We start from the raw sequence: 21,044 nt of genomic DNA on the forward strand, positions 1-21,044 counted from the left end.
GCCATTGTTGAAGTACATTGGTGCTCTTTATAGAATTTGGAGATAAGGCTTTCATTCCTACCCAGAGTCTCAAGCTTATCTCTGTGCAGCGGCAATTTTTTGGCTATTATGAGCAGCAGCCGATGATGCAGAGCTGACACCCCCTTTGTCAACTGAGATGACCCAGATGGCCACATCTGCATATTGCTCACCCAGAAAGTAATTATATCTGTTCCTGTGTGGGTCTTCCTCATGTCTCATAATCCTTTATTTTGTGACATCCTTGCTTTCTCCTTTTTTCCTTTTGAGCTATAATGTGCATTGAATCCTCCCGCAGCAGTTTATTTCTCTCTCTCTCTCTTTCTACCACTAATAGCCACTTTTACAGAGGCTGACTCACTGTAAATATTTCTGTGGTTGGTCTAATAGCGTTTTATCTTTCTGGGACAATTGGAGCACTTACAGAGTTTTATGTCTATATTTGCAAAAGTCTGTTTTCCATAAGCCTGCGGGAATAAGATGTAAGGTTTTTCACTTATTCTACATGTAGATCTATTCAAGTCAACTGCTGAAGTAAAAGTAGTAATACCACAACAAAAGAAAACTGAAATAAAAGTATAGATATCAGATAAATTTATATTTAATCTTTTAAACCACCAATTTGACCTCTTAAAGTATTGTGCAAAAGCCACACGTCACTTCTTTATATTTTGCTACGGAAATGGGAAATAGGTGTAGAGATTTATTAACATAATTTATTTATTAAAATGTGCAAACAATGGATTTATAATACATAAAGGAAAGTAGAATCTGTATAATACTAACAAGCTTGAAATATTCAATATTTGGTTTGAACGAATTCATTCTTTAACAAAGCCTGAACTCTCTCAGGCAGCTTTCTTGCAATTTTAGTAGTCTTCAGGAATATTTCTCCAGGCTTCTTGAAGATCATTCAAAGCTCTTTTTTGGATGTTGGCTGCCTTTTGTTCTGTTCTCTGTCAAGCTGATTCCATGCTGGTTTAATTAATGGTGAGGTCGGGGTCTGGGGAGGCCGATCCACGACTGATGTCATGTGTGCTTTTACTACATTGGCAGTGTGTTCGGGATCATTGTCATGCCAAATATTGAAGCCGCTTCCAATCAGACTCTTTCCAGATGTTATTGAATGGTGGATCAATATGTGATGGTACTTTTCTCCATCTATGATTCCATCAGTTTTGATAATGGTGGTGATGATCAGAACCAAATATTGAAATTGTGATTCATCAATTCCATTCATCAATTCAATACCTGTTGTCATTAATTTTCGGTCCACTTCTTGTGTAATTTGACACACCACAGCCTTTCTCCCTGTTTCCCTTCAATAAGAATGGCTTCTTGACACCCACCCTTGCACTGAGAGCTTTTCTGATGAGACTTCAGTGAACAGCAGATGGATTGACTGAAGGCCTAGCAGATTGGGACGTTGCTGGATTTTTTTCCCCCTGTTTCTTAAGGACATGGCTTTCAGCTACTATTCATCTGCTGTACACAGTTTTTAGCCTCCCACTCGTTAATCCAAGAATAAAAACAGCCATCACAGCAATTGTAAATGAACATAATAGGCGCCCTTTTTATACTAAGTAGTAAATAGCTGTCAAATGTAATTTTTCCCTCAAAAATGTTGTAGTTTTAGATGTTTACATAAAGTACTTCACAGCTGTTCTTAAGCTGAACATAATTTTCCCTGCTGAATGTAATTTGGATGTAGATGTGTTCACAATTCGTAACAACACATAAAAAATAAACTACTCTGTTACATTTAAAACCCCTGCATTCACAATATTTCTTGACCTTAGAATACTGACAGATCGACTATAAAGTCTCTTATTTAAGAAGGATAACCAATAAACAACTGACAAATAAAAGTAAATCTTGCTGTGAAAAATGTAGTCGAGTACTTAAATACATTTAAAATACTTAAAGGGGGAAAAGTATATTACAGTAAACTACCCTGTGATCTATTTCATGATGTATCAGCCTTCATATCTCTCTAGACGAACTCAAGCTCTGGAGTTTAACTGCAGATTGAATTAATATTTATTATTTCATTTCTAAAAGGTGTATCTGCTTCACGTTGTTTGGATCACAGCGTTCTTTAAGGACTTCATTCATTTTTCTTTTATTTCCTTTATAAGTCCTCCCCATTGTTGGTACAAAAAAGGCTTGCCCCTTTTTGCTATTTAAATAAAGTTTCATCATCCCTCTTTCCATCACGCGCTCCCTCGCCGCATTGGTGAGAAGGGATGACGCGCATCCTGTACCTGCGAGGGATGCGTGCGTCTTGCGCCGGCTGGGCATGCGGCCTTGGGGGAAGGATGATGGGGATGCGGATGCCATGGCAACACGCTGATTAGATTCCGACTATTATATGGACATTTATTTATTTAATATTTCATTTGCACGCGCTGGCGGCGCGCTTCTGCGGACGTGTCAGACCGACCTCTGAGTGTTGAGTCAGAAAAGGAAGTAAATTGAGCCGTAAACTGGACTCCATCTGCTCTGCACAATCTCCTGAGGACCAAGGCTCAACAAGTTGCTTTTTTTTTTAATTTTATTTAAGGAAGGTTTGAAATTCATGGGAGCGCACGGTTTTACCTCGGAGCGGCTTTCTTCATTTAAATGTAGAGTCTGTAATCTGCCGTTGGTGCCATAAGAGGGGAAGGGACGCCGCCGTATCCCTGTAGACTGGACACAGTGTCATTGAAAAGTGAAGTGAAGTGCATGGCAGCGCCTACATGTGAGGAAACATGGAATGTGGTGCGTCAGGCTGTGAGAACCTCATCAAGTTAATTGCGGTATCAGGTTTTGTTTTTTTTTTTTTTTTTATAAAATAGCTTTTTTTGTAAAGGAGGAAATCTGTCTGTGTTTCTGACTGCGCTTCAGTCGCGGGTAGATGGGTTTTCCGTCATGGTGAAGGTGTTTTTTCCGGCACGGATACTGAAAATGACAACGTGTGGCGGACTCAGTGAAAACATGGGCTAGACCTGGGGTATTCTGACTTCTTTCCCAGCCGTATTTGTTCCCGTTTTTCCTGTGTGCATGTGCCTGGTTGCTGGTCGAGTGCGTGTCCTTATGAATCAGTGCGTCTCGGAATGAGCGCTCGTTTGTGCCTTTTTTCGTGCGTCCTTTCTGTCCGTTAACAACCCATCCCTCCTAACAGAGTATCGAGTGTCCTTGTCTTTCATCCTCGGATGAATGTTCCCCAGTCTGACACCTTAGCGCCCAAAACATCTCTTACATAATGATATATGATGAAAGGGGCAAAGACTGGGAAGGCAGCCTGGACATATAGGCTACACGGACAGGACACGGACGGCCAATGAGCGTCGAGCGCTCTTATCTACAATAGACCGGGAATCCGGTGCCAATATGACCGGTGTCGGAGCGTTAAGGGCGACTGTGGAGCGGAGAGGGAGGGCCTCGGGCGGAGAGCAGCGTTTCAAGGACGAGGAAGGAGGACTGGCAGAGAAACATCTGTAAGGACAAACAAGACTCTTTAAGAAAAGAGGAAAAGTGAAGCTGCTGGCGTCACAGTGATAGGGGGGGGGGAATATTTTTGTCTGGATGGGGCTTTTTCCAAGGGCACTGAGGTAAGAATGGCCACATCCGCGGAAAGAGGGCGGAAGACTCCGGGAGAATGACTGGAGACACGCTGCACTTTTCTGTCGCTTCTTCAATTTAACATTCAGAGCGTCATTGACTTTCTCATCTATGTAACCTAGACAGGTCGACAGTACTGAATAGTTATTCTGAGGGGTGGGGGTCACAGGTTATATTGATCCTCCCCTCACACTCCTCCCCTTCCCTGAGTTGGGATGGATGGGGTGGCTGGAGGTGTGGGTACCCCTAGTAGCGCCGGGGGGTCCGGGGGTGACAGCCTGCCCAGGCGTAACGGAGGGGACTCGAAGAGGCGCAGTAAGGGCAGTTTGCCCTCTCCCGGCTACAGGCTGTCCCAGGCCTCGCTGGAGGGAGAAAAGGGCTCCTTTGGGGCAGATAGCACATCCTCAGGTGGACGCGGGCGTCGCCTCTCCATCATGAGCGCCTCCACCAGGGACGGCCTGCCCTTCCGTACAGCAGGCACTCCAACTACCCCGATTCCCTTGCCGCCTCCTCCGTCCTCCTCTTCTGGCACAGCCCATCCTCCTCCGCGATCAGTAGGCTTCGCCTCCCGTGCAGCCCTGGCCTCTACGTCCTCCACTGGGACCGGAGTCATGGTGGTGGCCACCGGTGCAGAGACCACCACAACCACAGCATGCAACACCAATGCAGCAGGAACCCCTGAGATGATGGGTCAGTCTAGCCTGGGTGGGTTTGGCATGGGATTGGACGGGGAAGACTACAGCAACTCCAACCAGAGCACCTTCATCCAGAGACAGTTTGGAGCCATGCTTCAGCCTGGGGTCAACAAGTTCAGTCTGCGCATGTTTGGATCGCACAAAGCTGTGGAACAGGAGCAAGAAAGACTGAAATCAGCAGGAGCGTGGATCATCCACCCCTACAGTGACTTCAGGTATGGAGCCCGCACACACACACACACACACACACACACACACACACACACACACACACACACACACACACACACACACACACACACACACACACTCCACAGCAGCTGGTCACTCTGATGTTGGTTTGTGAATTAAATGCCACTTGTAGCATTTTCAATACAGATTATGTTTTTTTCTGAGAAATGTGGATCAAAGCAAGTTGAATTCATGCTCACTTTTACAGAGCACACTTGAAGTATAATGATGGACAATTAACTAGAGAGAGAAAGAGAGAGGAAAAGGAAAACAGATCATGCATTAAGCAACCTCTTCACTTGTTAACAGGGGAAATGGGGAGGAGGACAACTGGGAAAGGAGAAAGAAATGCAGGAGGCTAAATATATATTCCCAGGGCACGGCAGTAGTGCATAGTAAGTTACGTCAGGGTTAGAGGAGAAGATGAAGCTTAAAGGGGTTGTACAACAAAGACACAGCTACAGGTGCTCATGGAAAGAGCAGTGATCAGGGGCTAAGGTCTCCAAGATAGACAGAACACTACAATGGCTGGTCTCCATTTCTAAGAGGAACATTTTATTATAGTAGCCTGTTGTTTCCTGGAAATAATCTTTTACAGATATAGACAAAAGGTGCACGTCCCTTTCCAAGTAACTTAGGTAAAAAGTTCAGTATGTTTTCATGTAAAGGTGGCTTAACCAAGCACAGCGCTCCCTGTTGGTGGCGGATTAGGATTTTTCTGCCACCTGAGCTGAATAGTTAGTACAGGAATGGGTAAGCCGGGTTTGGGTACTCATTCCTAACGGGTTGTGAAAGATAAGTGCCCCTCCCTGAAACTGCTGGAGGTTTCTTCCTGTTAAAAGGGAGATTTCCTTCCCATTGTCTCCAAGTGCTTGCTCATAGGGGGTCGTCCGATTGTTGGGGATTTCTCTGTATTATTGTAGGGTCTTTACTTTACAATATAAAGCATCTTGAGGGGAGTGTTGTGATTTATACATCTCTCTCTCTCTCTCTCTCTCTCTCTCTCTCTCTATATATATATATATATATATATATATATATATATATATAATGTACACAGTGGATTTTCATTAGGCTGTTTTTTTATTGCAACTTTTTGAATGGAGGCCAGTATGGAAGATAAACTTCATGAGTGCCTGGCAGGCTATCCTTAACACTCCTGGCTAGATTGCATGCACCATTGCACATGTTAAATATGCGTTATTATTTATGAGTTAATAGGCCAGGTATTCACAGAAAATCGCTCTCCATAATTGCATGTGCCTAAGATGTGCAGATGGACAGCAAAGGGAGAGGCAGCATTCATAATCTCCAGACAGACTGCAGCAACAATGGATGACTTGATCCCCAAGGCTCCTGGCCCACTTTTGTCTCATCAACCACACACAGGCACACACTGACTGTGTCATTTTGTATTGTCTGTCAATGTAATGATCGCTCACAAGTGCTTCTTATGGGGCTGCTCGCAGGTAATGTGATGTAGGTAGTCAGCGAGGAAGGCGGGGCAGGATCGACAAAGAGTGTTGTGAATGGGTTTGTGTTTCATTGAATCTCAGCCTGTCCTGCATTAATTGATGTTCAACCAAGACATCTGATGAGTTAAATAGTCCTAATTAGCCCGTTGCAGAACTGCAATTGAATTTTAGTCAATTATGTATGGCATTCTAAATTATGTAAGTTGAGTATGCATTATGCATTATTCAGTCATCTAACTTTTCTGTTAAGTACCTGAAGAGGAACTTTGCAAGGCCGAGGCGCGAGAGGCAAGAAGACAGATTACCTTCAGAGCTGCTTTATGTGTTTTGGCCCTTGCAGCCACTAGAATGTGTGGCAGCGCTTGTGCTCGTACATTTGGTCTGTCATTACTGAGTCTGCCGATAAGCTCCTACACCTTTCACCTCATTAAGAAAAGATGTGATGCTGCTGCACCTATAAGAATACATAACGAGGGGCAGAAGAGGTGAAGAAAATACACATTGTGGCATGAGAAGCATACAAAGTGAGAGATGAAGGGTGAGGAGAGTTAGAAATAGAAGCAGAGTGAATTCATGTTGAATCAGTGATGCTGCTGATACATGTAGAGTTGTCCTTGTTTGTCTGTATGTGCCGGGCTGGATGATGGGTGGAAACTTGCAAGGAGCTGACATCTGGCCAACCGCAAGCAGGGAACCAATCACAGGCAACACAGGAGACACTTGGCCTCAATTACAGTAGATTTGGTTTTTTGGTATGACAACAGCTGAGCAGGTAGATACAGGTCGGTTACCCTCCACCACCTGTTCGTGTTCAAAATGGAATACTGATGAGGTTACAGAGACCAGCTTTGATTGCATTTGCAATTCCTGTGTGTGTATAAGCATGTGCGAGTGCAGTTCACAAGTGCACACTATATGCATTTATACCCGAATGAACCGCACCCTACACAGCTCCCGGTGTTTCACCAGGTGGAAAATCAGAAACCAGGTCGTGTCAGGTATTTATTCTGATTTTTAGTTTGGCTGTCACATCTTCTTGTCTGTTTGGGTCTTCCCTTCTTCATTCAGGTTTGAATCAGCTGTCACATCCCCATGGAAACAGTAGGCTGTAGTACATAGAAGCAGAGTAATGTGCAGTGTACATGGACAGTGTCACCTAGTATTTTACTCAGCAAACTAAAACAATGCATATGATCCACATTTTAATCTGTGAAACCTGTATGATAGATACAAGATTGCAAGAATAAATAGATTTTCTTAAGTTAAAGATGAGAAATACATAATTCCCTGAAGGGTAATGTACTATATTGAGCAGTAGGAGTAAGTACTCAGTAAGTACTTAAACAAAAGCAAGTCCATTGGAAGAAAAGGCCAAACATTTTATCTTTTAAATCCTGTTTAAAAACTCACTTATTCAACATAGTTTTTCCATCTAGTTAGTGTCCCTTTTTTATATTTGGTTCAATTTTTATTTATGTACTTTATCTTTTAGCTATATCTGTCCTTAGTAACTTTGTTCTTATATTCTCTTCTATTGCCATATAATTAGTGCCCTCAACCTGATGACATATGTGGTACTTTGTTAATAGTCTTTTATTTAATCATGTCTTAATTTTCCTGTTTTTATTGTAAAGCACTTTGGTGTACCGCTGGTCTTTTAAATGTGCTATACAAATAAAGTTGTATTGTATTGTATTGTAACATGAATTTTACTCTTTCATTGCATGAACGGAATAAGAAAAAAGAAACTGACTTGATGTAAGAGGAATATTTCTTCAGGTGAATTGCTAACAAGTCACCATCTAACATTTCAGATTGTGAGCTGTTAGCTGGTACTGTACAGACATTTAAAAACAAGGAAATAAACAAATAATAAAATAGATTAGATTAGATAGCTCACGGAGCAAATGCACATTAAAATATATTCAAGTACCTCAAAATACTAGAGGTCAGAGGAGAATGGCCAGCCTGGTTTGAGCTGATAGGAAGGCAACAGTAACTCAAATAACCACTTGTTACAAGCAAGATATGCAAACGTCTCTGAATGCACAGCATGTTGAACCTCGAAGCAGATGGACTACAGCAGATCAGGAACACACTGGGTGCCACTCCTGTCAGCTAAGAACAGGAAACTCAGACTGTACATCAGAAGGTTGTAAAAATGTTTTCTGGTCTGATGAGTCTCAATTTCTGCTCAGACATTCAGATTGTAGGGCCAGAATTTGGCATAAACAACATGAAAACATGGATCCATCTTGCCTTGTATGGTCCAGGATGGTGGTGGTGTGATAGTTGTGGCACAGTTTGAGTCCCGTTGTACCAGCTGAGCATCATTTAAGCACTCCTTAGTTTTGTTCGTGACCATGCCCAACCCTTTATGATCACATTGTACTCATCTGCTTCCAGCAGGATAATGCGCAGTACCACAAAGTTCAAATTACTTCAAACTGCTTTCTTATAAATGAAGATGAGTTCACTGTACTTAAATGGCCTCCACAGTCACCAGATTCCATTTCCAATACAAGCACCTTTAGGATGTGGTGGAACAGGAGATTTATTCATGAATGTTCAGCCAACAAATCTGCAGCATGTGTGATGCTGTCATGCCAACATGGAGCAAAATCTCTGAGGAATGTTTATAGCACCCTGTTAAATCTATGCTTCAAAGAATTTAAGCAGTTCTGGAGGCAAAATGGGGTCCAATCTAATACTAGGAAGGTGTACCTAATAAATTGTACACTGTATATGTACTAGCATTTTCCACCTATAATACAGCGCTGACACAAACAATATTTTCCATAATCTGTAAATTAGATGTGGAAATCAGAGCATAATCTTCAATATGATAAAATCACAATATGTTGCCTACAATAACAGTAATGTCACAATATATTTATGTTGTGATACTCATGTATATCATGTGGTAACACAATCATCTATGACACATAGCAATATTTTAATAGGAAGAAAATCTCAGCGGGTAAAATATTGGAATTATATATGAATTCACTCAGCCATGGTGTTTGTGTGTTTTATCACTATAACTTAATTTCAGTAACCTGTCAGAGTTAATTAGCTGTCTGATTTGTTCCCCACCCCCGCTCCCCGTGACTTTCTTCTTTGCTGCAAATTCTGTGTTACCACAAGGAGTCATGAGCTAGTGACTGTAGTAAGTTAAATTTACTGAGGAGTCACTTTCAGAGCGCCTACATATTTTAATTTAAATATTGATATAATATTGATGTAGATGTCAACAAATGCATTGCAAGAGGAGGAACAATCATTTTACCGTGTCCATGGAATGTTTTTCCAAGCAGTTAATCAATAATCAGTGGTTGGATAATCCGTTAGTCACTGGTTGAGGATTATTTTATGCTGATCAGTTAGTCACTTCAGTAGAGACATTATTAAGTATCTAATATGGTTAAAATGGCAAAAGCAAAGTCCACACGTCAATGTTAAATTAATTGTTTTAAAAGTAACCTCTCTAAGGTTTTCCATGGGAGCCTCGTTAGGTACAGGATTATGGTTCATATTGTTTACGGGGTCCTGACAGGCATGATGTAATTTACAGACATGTTCCCACAGTCAGAGTTAACAAGGCAAGTTCTCCAAGTCAGGAGTAAATCGCCTTCACTGCTACGACAACTGCAAGAGCGACCATGTTGCTGTAAATAATCCCTGCGTGTTTGTTGCCAGTGATTATGAAGCAATACATCTGTCAGTGTAAGTGACAAAGTCAGACAGAAGAGTGTGTGGGGCCGAGCGATGACTCATGCATGCTTAATATTCATCAGTCTAGTGGTAGCATCACACCATGAGGTTCTGTTACTAAATTGGTGCTCCACAGCAATCGACCGCAGAGCTTGAGTGTACTTTGTCTAAAAAAAGAGACACTGTGTGTGTAAATGAGCGAGACGGAGACAGCGTGAGGATGCAAGAATAAGCAAGTCATTGATAACGCGTTGGCTAAAGGGCTTAGCAGAAACGAGAGAGAGAGATGACACGAATCATCTCCCGATGATTGGATCGGCTCTTCTGTCATACTTTAATCACTTTCAGCATCCAAATGACATGAGTGATCGCCTGCTTTTTTTTCCGAGACGGCTACATCACGGAGTCCTCCAGCATGACATTCAGATTGATGAGGCCTCCCAAGGTTACTGATCGTTTGCCTCCCTCTGTTCTTCACTGTCTTCCTCCTTTTCTCAAATCACTTCTGCTTTTTTTTTATTAGTATGAAGCACAGGTGCTTTATCTTGCCAAAGCAAAGGATGAAGCTGTCTTGAGGGAAACATTCATATCTACTACAGCCTGACTTATATTACCAGGAGGACTGCACTTGTTATTGTCCTGGCTCACGGATGTGAATAAGCACAGATTATTTAAAAAACAAAAATACACACTTTCTGCTCTCAAACATGTACAAACACCTGTTTGAACACATTTGTAGCTTTATGAAAGTTTTTAAAATCTTACAGAAATCTTAGTAGAAATGTGAATTTTAAAAGGTCGGGGTGGTTATCAGGTAGGAGAGAGCTGGCCAGTTGCATTTTAAGAAGTGCCCTTCAGTTTGCAAGTTGGAGAACTGAATATTACAAGTTGGGCCCTGCTTTTCACAGAGAAGCCTCTCCTGCTTTCACTGAAGTTTTATCAGAATGGTGGCAAATTTCTTGCAGTAACATCTCCCGTAGGCACTTGCATCTGCCCCTCCAACTTTGGGACCACCAATGTTGTATAACTGTGCCAGTAGCAGCTTTTAACCACTAGCAGCAGTCTTTTTTTTTTAATCTGGTGGAAATGCATTTAACAAGTTTTAGAAAATCCAATGGCACCAAGTCGGTGGGAAGGCTTTAAGAACGTGATACCCATCTTGCCCTCAGGTGCTTCAACTTTGACCAATCTTGTTTTGATGTGTCTCTTTGAACATATGGAAATGTAAAATTGAATCAGAGTTGTGTCCCTTTGAATCTAATTTTTCAGGATTATATGTTTAGGATGGGAATGTAAAAATGGACGGATGCTTGGCTCTGCCTTTTGCAATGTGGAGGAACACAAGAGGAAGACATGGCACCCTGATTCAGCCAAACAACATTATTTTTAAATGAATATGTAGGAAACGTAGCATTAACCACATCAAGTGCAGGATACAGTCTTTTTTTTTTTTTTTTTCCTTTTTTTAAATAGTAGGAATTTTGACTCATCACAGCAGAAGAAGCATGCTCTAGGCTCTCTCATCTTCCTGTACACAAATCACATATAACATTATGACCACCTGGATAATATTGTGTTGGTCCCCTTTTTGCAGCCAGAGAAGCCCAGACCCATCCTAGCAGAACACTGCCTCTGCTGGACTTCTTCCCATAGTACTTCCTAATGCCATATATTAAAGCACATGCACCGTGTAAAAGAAGACGTCATTCATCAGAAGAGGCCTCCTTCTTCCATTGCTCTGTGTTCCAGTTCTGATGCTGTCATGCCCATTGTTGGCTCTTTCAGTGGTGGACCGGAGTCAGCACGGACACCCTGACCCTGGTCTGTGGCTATTCAGCCTTATACCCAACAAATTCTGACATCTTTCTATCAGTCAGCATCAACTTTTCAGCTCGTCTGTTGGATCCAACCACGCTGCCCAGCGTTTACGCCCCTGCATCAGTAAAACTTGGTTCACCACTGCTCCTTCCTTGGACCGCTGCATACCAGGAACACCCCATCCATTTTTGTCTCTGTTACGCCCCAGTCTAGGGGTACAGGAACGCAACTTAAGTTTGAAAAGATTGCCCCGCCCTGGTCCCCAAAACCATACACAGAGGGAAAACCAATTTCTTAGTGAATGGTGGTTTATTTTTCTACACTGCAAAATGAAGCTCCGGGGTGAACAAAGGCCAAAATAACAAACAAAACAAGCTAAGTCAGGAGGAGGTGCTATCTAAAACCCTATGTGAAATCAAAAATCAAACAAAAGACAAGCGCTACACCTAACTCCCTAACTGAGATAAAACAGGAGAAAACAGTGCAAGGAAAAACAATAAGGCAGCTCACCCCTTCTGTTCCAGTGCTATTTACAATGTGCTATTTACAATGAAAACTAATGTACACACTATATACAGAACTGAGAAAGTCACAAAAGGCACAGGGACAAAAATCATGGGTTTTGGAAGCCAGGGTCACATCTGCTGCTGCTGTCAGTGGCTGCCCCAGGACAACTGCTGGTGATGGATTTTGAATGCGACCACATGATCAGCGGACCAATCGGCAGCCGTCAGCTCATCCAATCCAGGGCCTGCAAAGACTTAAAGACACAGACAAAGAAACAGCCACCAAAACAGATTATGGCCAGGGCCATAACAGTCTCATTGTTTGGCTCTCGTCAAACTCACTCAAATCCTTACACTTACCCATTTTTCCTGCTTCTAACACATCAATTTTGAGGACAAAATATACACTTGCTCCCTGATATATCCCACCCACTAACAGGTGCCATGATGAAGAGATAATCAGTGTTCTTCACTTCACCTGCCGGTGGTCAAAATGTTATGCGTGATTGGTATACTTCACCACACTGTCATTTCACAAAGAGCTTATAAGCAGGTTCACTCTTGAAAAGTGACAAAGTGACACATGCAGATTTCAGTCACAGTGAATACTAATCCTGTTCAGTTTTGAGTATTCTGTTAATGCTCATCATTTGAGCTGCTCACAGGTGACAAAACCGTGGTGTCTCTGTTTGTAAAATCATGTTAATATAGATTTCAGTAATACTGACTTATGCTAAACATACATATAGATGAAGCTTATATTGGTCCCAGTAAAGAAAAAAGAAAGATTTCGCTTACATTAATATTTAATATTTCTGTTTTTGCTTTGCGAGATGCTGCTAAACCTCTTTTCTATTTCTTTTTCATATTTCTAAACCTCTTTTACCACAACATGAAAGTCTTTTTTCTGTTTTTGCAAGGTATTTTTTTAGCATTTGCACTGTATGAGTTATGCCATTTTATCATCTTTTTACTAAAATCTTGCCAAGAATTAAAGTGTAATATTTGGGTCATGAGCATGTGAGTCAGCATATACTGCCAAAGTGTGCAAAGCTGTCTTCAATCCAAACAGCAGCTTGAGATGTTTTTGCCTTTATTTTAAATTCTATTTGTGCTATTTGGCAAACCTTTTAAAACAACAAGACAATATAAGAAAACAAGAAACGAAGATGGAGAGACCAGAGGTAAATAAAGAGTAACTGTCCATCGTTATCTTTTTAGATTCTACTGGGATCTTTTGATGTTACTGCTGATGATGGGAAACCTAATCATCCTGCCAGTGGGCATCACGTTCTTTCGAGACGAGAACACTCCTTCATGGATCATCTTTAACGTGGTCTCGGACACTCTCTTCATGGTCGATTTGGTCCTTAACTTCAGGACCGGCATCGTCAAGGAAGACAACACTGAGATATTACTCGACCCGAGGTTAGAAGGAGCATTTATGTGCATGTGTGTGTGTATTGTCTGGAATATCAGTGCATCAGGCCCAATGCCATAAATTTAAATTTGCTCTTCTGGCCATCTGCTGGGTTTGTGTTCAAACAAATTAATGTGTGAGATGTGAAAAGGTGATGTGAGGCCAGTGGCAGAGCTTTGTTCAAATCCCACTGTGTTCCTGTTGAATATTTATGAGGAAGGTTTCATGCCAAGCAAATGTTGAACTCTCTTCCACGAGACTAGACTGCCTAATGAGGAATGACACTGGTCTTCCATCTCACTCTAACGTCAGGGCGATTCGCCAGAAATACCTGAAGAGCTGGTTCCTCGTGGACTTTGTGTCATCCATCCCGGTGGATTACATCTTCCTAATGGTGGACAGTCTGGACTCAGAGGTCTACAGGACGGCCAGGGCGCTGCGGATAGTCCGCTTCACCAAAATCCTGAGCCTGCTTCGGCTCCTGCGCCTGTCCAGGCTCATCCGCTACATCCACCAGTGGGAGGAGGTGAGAAGCACAAACTCAGATATTTGTGGAAAATATTTAATATTTAAGGCATGACTCATCAGAAGCCCCTTTTGTATGAAACAACATGCTTGGAGGGCAGAGGCACCCCCGTTTTGGATGTGTTGCTGATCAAGAGGCTTTTAGGGATAAAAAAAAATCTAAAACCCCATTTGCTCTCTTTAACCGCACTTATTTTTACATCCTCTTCTTTCTCAGATCTTCCATATGACCTATGACCTTGCCAGTGCTATGGTAAGGATAGTAAATCTAATTGGCATGATGCTGCTGCTGTGCCACTGGGATGGCTGTCTCCAGTTTTTGGTCCCCATGCTGCAGGACTTCCCTCCTGACTGCTGGGTTTCTAAGAACGTGATGGTGGTGAGTCTCTGTGTTATTTTTAATATGTTTCAGTGAACGACTTTATTGTCAGGCCAACAGATGCAGGATGTGACGTTCAGGCTGAGCTGAATGAATCACACAAAACCCTATCTGGATTGTTTGAACAGCGTGCGCAATATTTGTTTGAGATTGAAAGAAACCGCTGCTTCTGAAAAGACTCACAGTTTATCAGATTTGCCATGCTTTGCCCCTTATCTGTGTTAACTGGCTCATGCAGCAACATGTCCAGTTGGAATAAGATTGACTGTAATTAAAAACCTCCGAGAGATCAGGTGTAGGTGTGAATGAGCTCAATCTGTGGAAGGCCTGGGGACCTGCTGGAGATTTTGCATGAAAGCATACAGACTCAGATATTCAGCTGACTCATGTCTTGCAGTTGCCTGTGTGATGGTTGCTAAGCAGACTGATGCTGGGATTTTCCCCAGAGAAGGTCCCCTTGTCCAATGGACCATTAACGTCTTAGTATAATTGGACTCATACACAAAAACACACACGCACACATAGAGGCGGCTCATTTTATTGTCAGTCTTTAGAACATTTATTTAATAATGCAAGATGACGGCCCTTTTATTGTTTTATATGTAGCACAGCTGCTCGATTTTATGATTTTGGTCAGCACACTGGCTTTCGGCACTTAAATTGCTCTCCTGCAATATGTTATGATCTCAGCTGTATTTTCTAAAATGGTTTGGCTGAGCCACTCAGAGGGGAAAACGCTCCCGTAACCCGACTAAAATAAGAACAGTTCAAGGCTCCAGCGTCTCTGTAATTAACGCTTGAAACTTGTTTTATTCCTCTGTCACCCTTCCTCTCTTCCTCTCCCGCTCACAGAACGACACATGGGGTGTGCAGTACTCCTATGCTCTGTTCAAAGCCATGAGCCACATGTTGTGTATCGGCTACGGTGCCCAGGCTCCCGAGGGGATGACTGATGTGTGGCTCACCATGCTTAGTATGATTGTAGGCGCCACCTGCTATGCCATGTTCATCGGCCACGCCACCGCTCTGATCCAGTCACTAGACTCATCGCGGCGACAGTATCAGGAAAAGGTGAAATATGACGCTTGTTTATGAGTGTCGTGTGACTGTGGGTGCTTCTGACTATGTAGATCTACAAGCCATCCAGGTGGGTCCGTTCTAGCCTGCAGCCTTTAGGTTGACTCTCCTTGTTCAGACTTTAAACTTTGTTCAATTTTTTTGTCTGGGGTTTCAATTACTATTGTAAGCGGTATGCTGGTTTTAATTAATGCTGAAGTACTTGAATGCTGATGCTAAGATTCACAATTTAAAATGAAACAAAAAAATACTCCAAATTCTTAAATTTGAGCCCCAAACCAACAAATCTTTGCATGAAGCCAGTGCAAGGGGAAGCATAGATCACTGTGAGAAAAATGTGTGGAAAAAACAAGTTTGTGATTTATGTTGGAAAAAAAACAAAGAGTTTGCTAAAGTTATCACAGTGACCTTTGTTTTACTAGAAATCAAAATAGGCCCTTTTTAGTGTTAATGATTAATACAAACTGTGGGAGGCATGAACTTTTTTAGCTCCTAAAGAGGACCCTGCCAGAAAAAGTCAGATAACCACGGGAGTAGTGTTTTTCAATTTGGGGATGAACCTAGCAAAGGGGTCAAGAGATAAACTAGAGTTCAAAAAAAGGGGAAAAACATTTCAACATATTTCTAACACCCGGAAGTACGCTCTAGTGAGATAACGTATTTAAGAAGTTGGTGTCTGAAATCACTGAAGTTCTTCTGCATAATAAATATAGGCATATAATGAATTAGGGTAATTCACATTGTACAGTTAAAAACAATATTATGCCCACAGTGTTGAAGAGATCGTAACTTCCCACTGGAGCTGTGAGTCAACATTCGTAGATTTGAAATTATACCTCACAATGGCTGTGCAAAGTGATGATAGTTTACTATCTAACATATATACATCTCAGTGTCTGAGTATCTATTGAGACACTGACCCACACACACCAACACAAACATATCAAACTGAGGTCACATTTCAAGGTTGATTATGAGATAAAATTTCTAAAGAATGTATTTCCACAGTCTGCGTGTACTCTTCTCTTAAAGTGAATGTGTTTGTGCCTTCGTTATTGCAGTACAAGCAGGTGGAGCAGTACATGTCGTTCCATAAGCTCCCGGCAGATGTTCGGCAAAAGATCCATGAGTACTACGAGCACCGCTTCCAGGGAAAAATGTTCGATGAAGAGAACATCCTGGGAGAACTTAGTGAGCCGCTAAAAGAGGTGATAAACTCACAAACACCCACACCATCACACATACATGCCGTAGATGCTGTGTTCATGCCTGCAGCGGATCTCTGACTAGCACTCCCTCCTCTCTTTATCCCTTCTTCCTCTTTGTTTAGGAGATAGTCAGCTTTAACTGCCGCAGCCTGGTTGCTAACATGCCGCTGTTCGCCAACGCTGATCCCAACTTTGTGACCGCCGTACTTACCAAGCTCCGCTTTGAAGTGTTTCAGCCATCAGACTTCATCATCCGTGAGGGCACAGTTGGACGTAAGATGTACTTTATCCAGCACGGACGCGTCAGCGTGCTGACCCGTGGCAACAAGGAGACCAAGCTGAGTGATGGGTCTTACTTTGGAGGTGAGGATGTTTTGGTGTCTCGTTAAACAAGAAGGAGAAGGTTTTGGAGGGTGGAGCAGAAGCAGAAGATAGCAGTAGTTTTTTCTGTGGTTTGTTTTGCAGAACTACTGTATATACTGCAATTTCCCTGTTATACTGATAAAACTGTCCTCTAATTGTCAGAGATCTGCTTATTGACTCGAGGACGGAGGACAGCCAGTGTCCGAGCAGACACATATTGCCGTTTGTACTCTCTCAGTGTGGACAGCTTCAATGAGGTTCTGGAGGAACACCCGATGATGCGACGTGCCTTTGAAACTGTTGCAGCTGACCGACTGGACCGTATTGGTAACTTGTGGTTTTTGAATTGCTACATAGATTTGTTTTTTTCAATACTGACAATACCAAATACTTGCAGATATCACAGGCCCTTTGTTAGGATTGTTCAAGCCGCCAAAAGATCAGGAGTCCTCTTTGAATACAAGCTGTAAGAATTAAAAGTAAAAATAATTCAGGATTAGAAATCTTTGTAATGTAAAAAAACAGGAAAACGCTTGAGGCTAAAACTCCAGCTACGTGACAGCTTTACCTACTTTAAAAGATATCATTCCTTTAGGCATTCCGTTTTGTCAAGCTCAGTATCTCAGGTTACAAAGACATGCTGAAGATTTTATTTCACATTTGCTCTTTCTTTTTCTCCTCTACAGGCAGGAAGAACTCCATGCTCACGCGGAAGTCGTCCCAGGGCGGTTCTCTTGGTGGCAGCATGGGTCGTGGTGGAGGCCGAGGTGGGGGGGGTCTAGGAGGTGGTGGTATGACAGCAGCAGGTCTGGGTTCCTGTGACAGCATGCTGGTGCAGCAGATTGTTAAACACGACAGCATGCCAGCCATGCAGGATGCCATCGCAGCCGCTGCTGCCGCTGGAAGAAGTGGCACGGTGTCTCCTCGGCCACGCCCCGTCATCTGGGCGCCACTGGTCCATGCTCCCCTGCAGACTGCGGCTGCAACAAGTAATGTAGCCATTGCCCTCATGCACCAGCAGCAACAGCAACAGCAGCAGCTTCAGCAGCTGCAGCAGCAGCAGCACGCTCTTGGAGGAGCTTTTTACCTGCCCTCCCCTCTCATCTCCCCCTCTCCCTCCTCCTCTTTCCCTCTTTCTTCTCCTCGTGCTCCTGTGTTGCAGCCCCTTCGCCCCTCTGTGAGCTCTCTCATTGGGATGATGGCGATGGGAGGAATAGGTGGCTTGTCGCCAAGAGGATTTCCTGTCTCCCCCTCAACCATGGGCCCTCCTGGTGGGGTGACATCGCCTCCTGTTGCTAAAACTCCACCCACTTCAGCCTCCTCTGTCCCAACTTCTGTCCAACAAGGAAGGAATCTCCATTACAGCCTCCGACTTCAGGCAGATCATCCCTCAGCGATTTCTGGATCTCTTGGAGCCCCAACAGGAGGAGGAGGAGGACCAGCTGCACCTAGCCACAAAACACCAGCCGCCAATCCGCCTGCCTCCAGTGGCCCATCAGATGGCAACACTTCGCTTACAGCTCAGCAAGGGGCAAAAGAGGCTCTGTTACGTCATGGAGGAAACACTTCACAGGGTCTCCCAGCACTGGGTAGACTCACCCAGGAAGCCAGGCTGCTCTCAGCCTCACAGCCCACCCTGCCTCATCGCTCTTGGGCTGCAGTGCAGCCTCACCCTCCTCTCCATCGGAAGGCCTCTGGCGGTAATTTGCTAGCAGCTCCGTTTCTGGCAGGGCAATTAGCCAGGGGAAGCAGTGCAGGCCTGCTGACCTCTAATCCTTCAGTACAGCTGGTGACAAATATGCCATTTAATGCACAAACACAAGCACAGGGCACAGTTCCTGTCCAGCCCACTATAGCACAGACTGTATACACACAGTCTGCAGCTCACACTGCCTCTGCTGCCACAGCTGCACACATGCCTTCTACATCGTCTGTGCCAGCATCTTCCTCTCCTCCAAAGCATACCCCGCTCTCCTCTGCCACCCCTTCCCCTGCACCCACTCCTTCATCTCCTACACCTATTCTTTCCCAGACTCCTCGACCGAAACCAATCCCAATGACCCCTTCCCGCTCCTCCTCTCCTCCTCTCTGCTCCACCCCTCCATCGGCAGGAACAAGCCCACTGTCGCTCTCTTCAATTCCTCGTCCCAAACCGATTCCTACACCCTCCTCCCGCTCGTCCTCTCCCTCTCCATCTTCCACACCACCTCCATCCTCTGTTTCTACCCCTGTTCCACTACCTCAGCCTTACGGGACCAGATCCTCACTCACATCCTCTTCTCCCCCTTCCTCTTTGGTTTCATCTTCTCCGCCCCACCCCCAGAGCCCAAGAGCGAAGGCATCCAACACACCACCATCTGCTTCTCCATTGTCGGGTGCCAGCCCTGTCTTGACTCCAGTCCCTTCTCCCACTCAAACAACCCGCACCCGAACATCTACCCCCTCCCAAACGCCTACTCAAGCCAGCACACCGGGTACCCCTACCCAGACCTTCACCCCAACACCTTCCTCATCTCCCATCCCTCTTACATCGGTCCCCTCCCTGAGTAAATGCCACAGTCCAACACCTTGTCTCCAGGCCTCCGTCTCCAGCTCAGCAAGAGTCCCCACTGCAAGCCAGATTCCTAAACAGGTCTCACCTCTCACCCCAACCCAAACTTCAACTCTGTCCCAAACACCTGCAAGCACTAACGCTCCAACTAAAGTAACTTTTTCAGTTCATCCTGTAAAGCAAACATCTCCTGTCCCAACTCCAAGCTCCACTGCCAAACAAATCACATCCACAGCCTCCTGCTCAACAATTTTATGTCCAAACCAGAGCTCCACAAAGTCCCCCTCTCTTTCTACCCCCTCCAGCACCACCACCAGCACCTCTCCTTGTGTTCAGCCGGCCTCTTCTAACCCCCCAAAACAAATACCAAGCACCATGGCTGCCCCTACCCAGTCCTCAAAACTCAATACACGTTCCACCCCTGTCCAGACCACACAAGCATCCACCACTGCACCCACCCAGTCGGCACACGCAGACTCCCCTGCCAAATCCACCTCTCCTAAAGGTGGACAAAAAGACCCTCAGCTGTCACCGGGCAGAAAAGACTCAGAGGGACTACGACACAAACTGCCCGCCAACATGTAAAACATAAAAAAATGTAAAAATTTTAAAAAAGATGAGGAGGAAAACCTCATAAAATGTTGGACTTTGTGTTGTGGTGGGTGCCTGAATAGCAGAGCCATGGATATGCAGAGTTGTGTCAGAGGTGGCACCAGACAAGCCGTGATCTCACGAGGACAGATACATGTTTGCATTCACTCTAGGATGTGATTGTCTTAGAACATCAGGTGTTCACGTGACTCACAGCCAAGCCATCGATCAAGGATCCAGGAGAAAGACTTTAGGGGTCTGCAGAGGGGTTGATAAGGCAGAGTCTAAAAAAAACATCCAAATGTATACATACATATCTGTGTTAGTGATTGTTGGAGCAAGCTGGGGAGCTGAAGTGGAAATATGCTGCAGTGTATCTACACAATAAAACGGGAAGGAAACAACGTCTGGGAGTCTGGAAAAAAAAATTAGAAGCTAATGAAAAAAAGCAATACTTGTGACGCATTTTCTCACTAATTAAACAGGAAATTTCCTTGACAATAATAATGAATGTGGGAAGATATTAATCGTTTTCCTGTTTGAAGGAAAGTCACGATGACAAGATGCAGGCAATAGAGCAGATACTTCCTTGTTTCCAGCTCCAACTCCCTCTTGCCTCCCATTCTTCACCAAAGTGTAATATTTTCTCATCAGAATAATAATAATTATACTGATATAGCGTTTAAAAAGCACTGTAAAGTCAATATTCATATGAATTTGAAAAATTAGGAGCAGTCCACTTGTAGTTTTGTTGTCCCAGGTGCGTGGTGTTTAGTTTTTGAACAATACAAACCTTTTAAATCTACATGTTCGCTTTGACAGCTTCTGTAAATTGTATTTTTTTCTTCTCTGTGTGTGCGTGTGTGCGTG

General features: G+C 43.7%; 1 protein-coding gene across 1 annotated transcript; it reads left to right on the forward strand.

Moving 5' to 3' along the window:
• The first annotated feature begins 13 nt into the window (after positions 1-13).
• Positions 14-21,017, forward strand: LOC120732344 (potassium/sodium hyperpolarization-activated cyclic nucleotide-gated channel 2). Its single transcript, XM_040029868.1, has 9 exons — positions 14-4,531; positions 13,282-13,488; positions 13,793-14,006; positions 14,223-14,384; positions 15,237-15,455; positions 16,523-16,669; positions 16,792-17,032; positions 17,195-17,359; positions 17,719-21,017. The coding sequence occupies exons 1-9, from the start codon at positions 3,837-3,839 to the stop codon at positions 20,166-20,168; spliced, it is 4,500 nt and encodes a 1,499-aa protein (XP_039885802.1). The 5' UTR covers positions 14-3,836; the 3' UTR covers positions 20,169-21,017.
• Positions 21,018-21,044: the final 27 nt, after the last annotated feature.

Source organism: Simochromis diagramma, unplaced genomic scaffold (assembly GCF_900408965.1).
Source record: "Simochromis diagramma unplaced genomic scaffold, fSimDia1.1 OVJJ01000361.1, whole genome shotgun sequence".
Taxonomy (NCBI): Eukaryota; Metazoa; Chordata; class Actinopteri; order Cichliformes; family Cichlidae; genus Simochromis; species Simochromis diagramma.

Coding starts and splice junctions, on each gene's coding strand:
- LOC120732344 (XM_040029868.1), top strand. CDS start 3,837: ATGGATGGGGTGGCTGGAGGTGTGGGTACCCCTAGTAGCGCCGGGGGG. Junction 4,532..13,281: donor CACCCCTACAGTGACTTCAG/GTATGGAGCCCG, acceptor TTATCTTTTTAG/ATTCTACTGGGATCTTTTGA. Junction 13,489..13,792: donor GAGATATTACTCGACCCGAG/GTTAGAAGGAGC, acceptor CTCTAACGTCAG/GGCGATTCGCCAGAAATACC.